The 11,050-nt window shown below is 32.7% G+C and overlaps 1 protein-coding gene across 1 annotated transcript; it reads right to left on the bottom strand.

The window, feature by feature from the left end:
- Nucleotides 1–5,409: 5,409 nt before the first annotated feature.
- On the bottom strand, nt 5,410–9,952 carry LOC140054639 (uncharacterized). The gene is made up of 3 exons (XM_072099711.1): nt 9,935–9,952; nt 7,956–8,114; nt 5,410–6,029 (listed from the first exon to the last, which is right to left on the bottom strand). Exons 1-3 carry the CDS (start codon nt 9,946–9,948, stop codon nt 5,897–5,899), a joined length of 306 nt encoding a protein of 101 aa, XP_071955812.1. The 5' UTR covers nt 9,949–9,952; the 3' UTR covers nt 5,410–5,896.
- Nucleotides 9,953–11,050: the final 1,098 nt, after the last annotated feature.

An 11,050-nucleotide genomic window follows, 5' to 3' on the forward strand; every position in this document is an offset into this window, starting at 1 on the left:
CTGGAGAGTGATGGTGTAATGGTAATATCGGACTAGCATGTGATAGGCATGGGTTCGAGGTTATTTGTACCATACTAATTGGATCCTTAGGCAAGATGCTTTACTCTCATTGCCTAATCTGGTAGGCGCTGCACTGCTGGCTGCCGTGGGTCCGTGGAGGGCCTAATCCGAATTTCCTCACTGAGGACAAATATTAACAACAAAAAAATACAAAAAAAAACAAAATACAAAAAATATATGATATACTTTTTTAACTTTTTGCAAACAACATTTTTAACAAATCATGAGAATGTGAAAATTATTTATTTGACTCGCCCACAACTTTTAGGAGGTGTATTTCACCTAATACATTATTTACGTTTCAACTAAACATAAGCCTTGTGTGAGGCATTTGAACCATCTACACGTCATTTATAAATTATTATGATTGTGATATTTATGTGACATACCTACAAATACAGAATTTAATGTTTCATGAAATTATGTGACAAACTGATTAGTGTTAACTACTTATTTTGTGCTAAAAATATGTTTGCAACCAGAAATGGAAACAAGAACAAATTCGACATGGTTATTTATAATTTAATGCTGTTAATCATTTATTGAATGTTCGATTCCACCTTGCTAGATAAAGTCATAGAATCTACCTACAGTAATAATCTAAGTGACAGTTATCTCATTCAATGACGTATTACACTAAAACGGGGCAACACTTATTTATCTAGTGTCTGTAGTAGACTTATGCACTGAATCAGAAATTTAAATAATTTTCTTTACAGAAAGTTTTAGATTTTGGCGATTTTTTGTAGTGATGTGTGTGGTTTTTTTTATATTTAAATAAAAATATAAATTGCAGAAATAAGATAATGAATTTAATTAATTAATGTCAACTCTTTACAACACTAACTTAGGTTGTGTGTTGTTAATTGTGTATGACAATAAAAATCTAACAACCGCAGTGTTTAATTTATTGTGTATCTTTATGTTGTTGATTTTTTTTTTTCAAGCATTTGCCAAGCAGGAATGAATGTTTTTTTGTTTCTTTTCACGATAACGTCCACTGTTTTGAGGTTTCGTCCTGATATAGCTATCTGTACCAATATACTATGTCCAGGAAAATCAAAAGCTTAAAAAATTAAAAGGTTACTAAAATCTCGAGTTACAGTATCTTCAATATAGGCCGAAATATTAAATAGCACGCCCTCTGTCGCTCTCTACATTTTGCAAAGTTTAGCTCTTTTGAATCTTCATTATTAATTAGTCAATTATTCGACTGTGGCTGCCGTAGAATCATTTTTGACATGTTTTTTAATTGTTTTGATTACCTTTATAGTATTATATGGATTGTTTACGAAAAATTAGGCAAACTATGAACTTTTCATTATGTTAAATTGAGTAAAATTTGCCCATCCCTGTATAAATAGTACAAGAAATATGTCGAAAATAGGCATAGACTTTTTTAAATCAAAACAAATTTTCGATAATTAATGCTATGCGCACAACTATCATCGTAAAGAAAATAGCAAAGAACATTCAAAACTAAACAATAAGATGCAGGATGGAAGTATGGAAGTCCTGATTAACTTATTTCTAATCTTTAGAACAAAATAAATAACCTGCATTGAAAATGAGTTGGGTTATTGCCGAGTAGTGAGGACTCTTTACTTTCATACAGAGAATCCCGAGTTCAATTCCCGACAACTCCCAGTCTACTTAGCTGAGAACCTGGTTGAGAACCTGGTTGAAAATACTAGGGAGAATAAGGCAGGGGGGATAAGGCGGGGTAGAAAGGAACTGGCCAACAGCTAACACCCCATTCTACTGACTACTTTCAAGGACTCTATAAAATATTCCTTAAATTTAAAACATGTGACGCACATGTAACGCTGTATCGTGGATTTTGTCGTGGGATTTTTTAGACTAACGATGTCATTATAATACTATAATATTTGTAGGTTTCTGCAAATATCAAAGGTAACTTATCGTACAAAACGATTTACGAATGACATTAAATTAACATTTACATCAACTGAATAATTTCAAACATGATTTAACAAAAATAAAATGTATAGAAACGGTGACGTAATTTGAAGAATGGAATTTAATTTAGGTTATTTTACTATTAATACTAGAAACGTTTTACCATAAAATAATAAGATATAAATAACCCGTTATTAGTAAACAGATTAGTTTTTCATGATAGCATATCAACAAGTGAATAGTATAATGGCACACAAGGATTGATGAAACTATTATAAATCAGACTATTCAGTAATCGCGCCCACTACAAAAAAAAAAAGAAAATATACAGATTAACAACATCTTGGGCGATTTTAAAATATTCTTAGGTTGAGAAGTTTACTTATTATTATTAACTTTATAAACAACACACACGAGTGAGTGACTAATCCTACTGTCTCAACTTAATGTATTAACTTCGTGTGCACGAAAACTATGAAAAAATGGAGAATTATATTGGATAACAACAAATTAAACAGATAAAGATGCAATATATTAAAAACAATTGCGGATTCCGTCTAATCATGTTGTAAATAATGTATTAAATAAAATAATAATGATTTAATAAAATAATTTTTAGTATTTTTTTCTATACACATTGTTATTTCTTAATTTTTTTATAATAATACAAAAAAAAGTTTAAAAACATACGAAAATTATTTAAAAAAAGGGAGGATTATATTGGATAAAAATGATCAATAGATCTGTGAAAACATATTACTGATTAACTTAATATTAATCATGTCATGTTGAATGAATGGATAGAAGTGGTGGTTATTATATGTGTGAATACGATAATACAAATGGGACTTGTAGGTAGAGTATCCATCATGTAAACTGATGTAAGCTCTACAAAGAAAAATAAAAACGATGTTTCATTTATTTAACTGTGAAATTAAAATGCATTTACATAATTTTGATTACAAATCAGGAAATTCAAAGTACAAATTATGATAGGCGCCAAAGGGTAGATGTTATTATAATAACGATTCTGTACCGATAAGCTGGTAATTATTCGGAGAATTAGTAGAATAATAAAATGGAATTGTATAGGAATGCTCAGGGCTAGATTATGCCTAGAACAAAAACATAGGATATCGTTATAGTAATGATCACCTTAAACGAATAATTCGCTGAAAATTATTCCCATTGTAAAAATACAGGTTGTATCGCCGATGTACGATTTTGAAAACAAATGGATAAACGTAGGGCCTTAATTTCAAATTGTATAAAGATATAACAGTATAGTTATAACGCCTACATAAATCATCCTATTAATGTTAATTAATTATTACAAATGGAAGTTAAATGATACCACCAAACTTTCGGAATTAAATAAAAACTGTAAGGCATTTTTTGATGAACAGGCAAACTGCCTTAAAATACCGTGACATGTTTCGAGAATACTATTCTCATTATCAGAACAGAGTCAACGCCTCTAGAGTACTTGTATACCAATAACACAGTTGTATTTAAATGACGCAATAATTAGCATGATAAAGAACGCAAAGGTGACACCAAAGTTATATTTATATAGATTTGTTTATCAAGGAAGGTTTTTCCACGTGATGGAGGGCTCATAATTTGTAATCTTAGGTCTTGGGTCTTACCTTTCGTTATCTCGGGTCTTAGGAGGATCTCAGCTTTCCTGATCTTAAGTTTCGTTACACCCTACAAATGGAAGTTAATAGAAGTAATCGACGACCACGTTGCTTTTCTTTTACTTGAAAATTCTGCCTAACATTTGGCCATGCGCAGATCATGCTGGGAACCAGTACAAATATTGCGCCCTCTCTGGCGTGGCCTTGTTTCTGCCGTCTTTTTAGAAAACACTGGATTTTGGTTAATGGTAGTTCAAGTCCGTAGTGTTTTTCAGTAAAACAGGTAGTGCAAGTGCCTCATGTCTTGAAGTGGCTGCTGCACCCCCCCCCCCCCCGTTTGGTTTATATACAAGTGACCCCCCCCCCCGGGCTCACATTTCTCTAAACGGTAACGGTTTCAGTTTTCGTGACGCCCTCTGGAAATTCTTAATTTGATAGCCTTTAACCCAAAGGTATTTTAAAAAATGATTTAATAAGTCCTAATTCAGTAAATACTTGTTTACGAACTTTTCATAGACCATGGCCATTTCCGTAGCAAAGTAGATATTGGATGTAGCATTTATACGGATCGGATGTCGAACGGCGGCGTGCATAGAAGACACTAACTTTTTGTGTTTTCCTTTATATATATATATATAATATAATCCAATCTGCAGACATTACTGTTTCGATCTTATTAGATCTCCGATATATATATATATATATATAAATGTGTGTGATAAAACAAAACGTGTAGGTGAGTGTAGATGAAAATACTAACACACCTGTCAACCTGGTAATCAACGCCTAAATAATGTGTTAGTAGGCTACATTTGGAGAATAATGAGCCGAAAAAATAATACTAAAGGCACGCACCATAAAATATGATATACCGGCACTATTACTGCATAACACATTACTAGTTCATCCACGAACATAAAGCTACGTTTTTTGCTTGAATGCATGAGTGCGGGCCATTACTTATTGATAGTAAGAAGGCGCCAATAATAAATCGTTAATTGAACTTTACAAGTAAACGTCTATGTTTGGATTAAACTTTTTTTTAAATTTTATTATATGAAAATCAGAGGTTTTATTTCAATCTATTTAGATTGAAGTAGGCCTATTTGCAAAATGTAAGAACAGGAATGAATATCACGAAATAGAACGCGCTATAAGTTGATAATGCTCGTGAGACACGGATCTGTAGCGTACAGAAAACAAAATGATTGAACATCTTCACCAAACGTACGGTAGGCCTACACAACAACGTTAATGACGGTTTTAATGTTGAAACCAAAATAATTTGCCGCCATTCCGGGTTGATGAATCCGCACAATGTCATAAACATTCATTCATTCGGTAAACTTCAAGAACGACGTAAAATGTGTCTGCTGTCTTGAGGGTAAGTAGCCTGCAGTATTCCATCAACAACCTACTCTTTTTCTCGGAAACTATCAATTACGGTATAGAGCTAACAATAGTAAAAGAGAATGCGGCGTTACCGCATGAAATATCATTATACTTAACTTTATGTTTCAATATCATTAAATTAGATTTATGATGATTTGTAAATCAAATGTATTATTACACTTTCTAAAGTTCAAATTACATTCACTTAATTCAGCATTATTGTTACAGCAACTGTATTTTCTCCGAGGTAAATTGTATCTTAGAAAATAAACACAAGTGCATAACTGCATACGTAATAATAACTTTATTTGTATTAACCCAATATTATATTACAATTGTTCTGACAGTTCGTCAAACAATACTTAGGAACTTATTGTTTAAATTAAATTGTAGAGATATGAGTACTTGTAAAGGCCAATTTATACAGACGAGCGGTACTATAGGTAAGCGAAAAAATCATAGCTTCTCCGACATCGAATCTAAATCATCTTTCATAAGCGGGTTTCCGTTCAACCAAAGAGGCATGGTTCAACCGTCTTTCCGCTCCACGTTTTGTGTAAATTGTCATAAAAAAAAATAAGATACTTTATTTGCGTTTATTTATTTATTTTATTTAACAAACATATTTATACAGGATTAAACACAATCAAGTAGAAATATACTTATATACCGTTGACCGCTAACCGTTACCGCTCGTCTGTGTAAATTGATCTTAATTGTCAAACTGAAGATGTATGCTGATATTACTTGAATTATTTAAATGAATTAAAATAGGCTCACATTGTCACACTTTGGTATTTGTACAGGATATACCCGTTACCCGATAATAAATAATATATACTATAATAATAAAACTATGAGTTTCAACATTTAGCGGACAAAGTTCACTTTTTTCTTCCTTGTATATCCATTTGTTTTTTCATATCCGATATCTCTCGTTGTCGCTGTACTTCTGCAAGTTCTTTTGATAAAACATACAATGATACTATGCCATCTGACTGTCCTCGTTTCGTTTCTCTGGAAAGAAAAATAAATGGTTTGCCAATACCGGTAATAAACGTTACCGTTAATTCAGTCCGGTTAAATCAGTTATCGGTTTCGTCCACAACCGGTATTATACGTTATCGTTATTCCGCTTAAATAAAATATCAGTTTCGTTAATACCAGTTGTATACGTAAAGCGTGGTTCCCACTAGCGACGCAACACAAGGACGTAACGCAACGCAAGTGAATTGACCAATCACAAGCAATGGCTTATTCGCTTGTGATTGCTAACTGTCTATAACTTCGCTTGTCATTGGTTAAAACGCTTGCGTTGCGTTTACGTCTTTGCGTTACGTTCTAGTGGGAACCAAGCTTTACTGTTATTCTGGTTAAATCAATTATTGGTTTCGTTAATATACTTCACCGTTATTCCGATTAGATCTGTTATCTTTAAAATTTGCATCAGCATTACATGATACCGGCTTATCAATGTCATTATTTTCTGGCATGTTATCAATAGGCTAGTTAACGTTATATAGGCCTATATTATATAGGCCTACCAGTTAGCATTTTGTACTGGGATTTGTATTTATAAATCTTTGCGGTAGTATATGATCTGTTTGCAAAGAGAGTAGCCTATACAATAGCGTAATAAATACGAACAACTAACGATCTTTACAAAAATGGTGGGAGTGTTTTATCGGAGGGTCCAAACAAGCCCAGAGGTATCTTAATCATTGTACCCCATTCCCCAACGGTAAGATAAGAATTAATTGCCGTCCCCCACGCATACTCAACTCACTGTAGCCTACAGCGGTTTTTGATACCGTTTATTTTAACAGCTCAAAGATGATGCTCTTGGCAGGTGTCTTAATTAATATGCAAATTTGATGATTTGAGGGCCAACAAATCAAAATCAGTATCGTTTGAAGTAACTGTGTGTATTACTAAATGAGATATAATTTGATTTATACCTATTGAACTTACCATTCGTCTCGATATATTGCAGGAATAAATGTTATTTTTTGCTGTTAGGTTGACAATTTTTTGACACAATGAAAATCTCGTTCCAATGCTATTAAACTGTTAGGAACTTCAGCGATTCAAACAAGCAAGCAAACTTGTGATGTTTCTAAAGCTTGGTTCCCACTAGCGACGAAATGCAAGGATGTAACGCAAGGCAAGTTATTTGACCAATCACACGCGATGGATTATTCCAACAGTGACTTGTCATTGGTTAACTCGCTTGCGTTGCGTGTACGTCCTTGCGTTGCGTCTCTAGTGAGAACCATGCCTTAAAAATATTCATACATTTTTCTTTTGTTAAATATTGACCTATTCACTATAATTATAATATCCGATAATATCGATCCGAGCAAGCTCGACGCAGTAGTAGTAGTAGTATAATATAATAATGGTGGATGCTCTTTACGAAGACCATTTTTTTTTGTTTCCTTATATATTTATATATATATATATATATAAATCCAAAGGCAAATTACTGAAAAAAATGACAATGCTGTGGGTATCAGTGGCTGGATCTCAATGGAGATACAAAAAAAAAGCGAAAAGCTAAATCAAAATGATTAAGTAAACAGCCAGAAAAGTTAGCAGAGCTTTCGGGCAACACTAGCTCTTCATCAGTATTATACATATATATAAATTAATTTGAAACGATAAAGATGAGGAAATCTGTAAGAATGAGAAAAAGTCGCCTCAACCGAGACTCGAACTCGGACCGTCTGCTTGATATGCAGTTGCCCTAACCATTAGACCACTGGGGCTTTCATGGTATTGTTCAAACTCGATTGGATAGCGACTCTTTAACATTCTTGGCGTGGTACGGCGGAACAGCACTAGAATTAATGTTCTTTGCCTGTTGTGTTTATATATATATATATATATATCTTTACCAACATGATTTCATTAAATCATGAAATTAATATATAGCCTACTCACTGTTTTGTACGATGGCTGAATTGTCCTTCGGTAGTTTCCAACTCTTCTTGCAGCCGTCTTTTAAGGGATTCGATTTCTGCTTCAGTACGTTCTACTAAGGCGTCGCGCAAGAGTCTATTCAATGATGGCGTGTCGTTGATGGCAGAATCTTCTGAATATCTGGTGAAATATAGTTATATAATATTAATAATAATAGTTATTATTGACGTGAGGCCGAGTTGACTTGAGGCCGAATTGACTTTAGGGCGAGTTGACTTGGGGCCGACTTGAATTTAGCCGAGGCGATTTAGAGCCTTTGATTATAATAAAATACAACAGTATAATTAGTTATGATATTGAACATTTTAAATTTATTATACTCTTTTCACTATTGTTATTTCTACTCTGAAAGACCTACGAACCAAAAATATAAAAAGGAATAGGAGTTTGGTTGAAGAAATGCTTTGCACATTTGTAGAATACCTTTTGCACATTTAACGTCAAAACTGATCGTTTTTACATTTATTAACGGCGTGATGTTTGCACATTTGCGGGTTATGAATTTTAACAGATTTGCACATTTAAAGGTAAAATGTTTGCACAAATGTGGTTGTTTGCACATTTGAAGGTAAAATGTTTACACAAATGTGGTTGTTTGCACAAATGTGCCCTTTTGCACATTTCACGGCTCCACGGGCCCTCCAACGCTGGAGGCCTCAGGTGTTTTTAGCCTTTTTCGACATATTTTAATGCCCGTTTGTTTCTTGACACTGCTCAGGGGCCCCCATAAGATAAGATCCGGGGTTTAGCCAGTGAGCGCTCATGGCGTTACGTCACTACTTCCTATCTTATCTAGGTTTCACGAATATTACGGTAGTTAAAAACTGTGATGATATTAGAAGTATTATCACAATCGGGCAATAAACCTAACAGTGTTTATGGGAACTCTTTAACTTTCCCATCAACTAGATATTTACATTTAAATTAAACCTGTTACTGTAGGTCTTAACTTAATTATAACATTAATCATTGTGTACTATCCCACTGGTACATTTAGCTTGAGCTATTTTGCTAATGATGAATTGATAATAAATTTAAATTGTATAATATTGAAATATGTCTATTTCTATTTATCGATCAACATATTTGAAGAAAACATACGTATAATTTCTGGTTTCCATTGGGAATTCTAAATTAATCATGTCCTCTTAAACTAATTTAACAAACCCTCTCAAAGGATATTATTCAACATGGTAAATTGTAGGCCTAATATTATCACAACTCTTTATTGTTGCAATAATAATACGATTTTACAAGGGATAAATTAAATCGTTTGTCCAGTTTTACTTTACGTTAGGTCAGTACTTTTTACGATGTATTACTTTATTCAGATTTCTCCCATCATTTTTAGAAGTTCAATATTTTTTAGATAAATTATATGAATTATGTCTACTTAATTTGTTTTTATTACAGGCCTACTGAATTGTTTACACATTATAAATCAGTTTTATACTATGGCTGACCAGGTTTGGATATTGTAAACACTTTTTGTCAATTTATCCTTTTTAAATTATCATCAAATAATAATATGAATAATTGTTGTTAAACCTGAAATAGGCCTGTATTTTTTTAAATAAAACCAATAAAATATTAGGGTAAATTATTCCATAACAGAACAGGGCAGGAAAGTGAGGAACTTCCATATGAGTTTAATCTGCTAAATTGTGGTGAACTATCGTTCCTCTAATTCTATGTCTACACTATCAAACGTTATGTAAAAAAAAAGTGATGTGCTCATGTACTTGATGATATCATATTTTGGCATATAACTATCATATTTGGGCACACCACACTTTTTTGTCACATAAGGTTATGATAGTGTAGACACGGAGCTTTAGAAGAGTCTATACTACAGTAATATCGGCTATTAATGTACAATTAACCGTCATACAATGATACATACAATGCATTCCGTTTGAAAATATTTAATTATAACTTACCCGTTACCGCGCATGTCTGAGCACATTACATATTCAGTGAGAATTAAGAAAAATATCACAAACAGCAGATTTCCATTACTTTGCTTTCTTGCCATTCTTTAATCTTTTAAAGGTAGAAAACATAAAAAAAAGTGTATTGTAAAACATGGATTAAGAGCTAGGTGATTAGATAAAATAACTTTAAGATAAGGTATAAATTATATGCTAGGTGCAAAGTATACAATTTTAAAAAGAACATATTTTTGTATAAAATATTTCAACATGCACTTATACGTGAAGTTCCAAAATGCAAATATCAATATACTTATTCGAATATAACATCTATCTATCTATGTAAGTTTTTATATGGCCCCTACAAAGAACAAAGCGCTTAACAATACTAGCATTATAAATTGAAAAGATTTTTAAAAATTTGTTTAAGTTTAAGTAGAGGTGCAGAATTCGCTCCTCTTAAAATCGACAGGAAGCGCGTTCCAAACCAGCTTTCCGATTAGATGTGGAACGAACATTCGGGTGGGGTCATCAACATGTTTTACCTTCATGCAATTCAATAAGATTCATTTCCACCTGACTAATCATGTTTAGTGTACCAGCTCTCCACGATCATGACAATATTAAAGTCATATCAGACGAATATTGTTTCTACTTTCGAGTGTGTTTTTTTTATTATATAATATTTTTTTAGAAGAAGCTTATAAAACAGATCCAGTACATTAAAAATATTTTGAACCTGCCAAATAACATTTCTAATCTCCAACAAGTATCACTTACCTTTGAGAAGTTTTCAAATTGTCCGCGGCCTTCGTCGTCTTCTGCAACTTTAAGACAGTGCTTACATCGGCTTAGAGCCTGGGCTTTTTATAAGAATCAGATCAAATATTGACATGCTACGATTTCGAGTAGCTTCTAACATTGTTTTAAGTATATTAAGTGGCTTAAGTGTTTTTTATTTGAAAAGAATATCAGTGTGAGTATCTATTGAGTATATATAATTAAAAACCTCCAATAGGTTGCCAGTTGATACGAGTTTTAATCAAGTGCAATATATGTATGTTGTCTCTTAATGCTTCCTGAGAGTTGTATTTACACGTTATTGTCGAAAGTTCTAACTACTTT

This window comes from Antedon mediterranea, chromosome 1 (assembly GCF_964355755.1).
Source record: "Antedon mediterranea chromosome 1, ecAntMedi1.1, whole genome shotgun sequence".
NCBI lineage: Eukaryota > Metazoa > Echinodermata > Crinoidea > Comatulida > Antedonidae > Antedon > Antedon mediterranea.

What these genes read in the sequence shown, in the direction of transcription:
- LOC140054639 (XM_072099711.1), bottom strand. An exon ending in TTCAGCCATCGTACAAAACA is followed by an intron (nt 6,030 to 7,955) that starts GTGAGTAGGCTA and finishes TTTTCTTTCCAG; the next exon opens with AGAAACGAAACGAGGACAGT.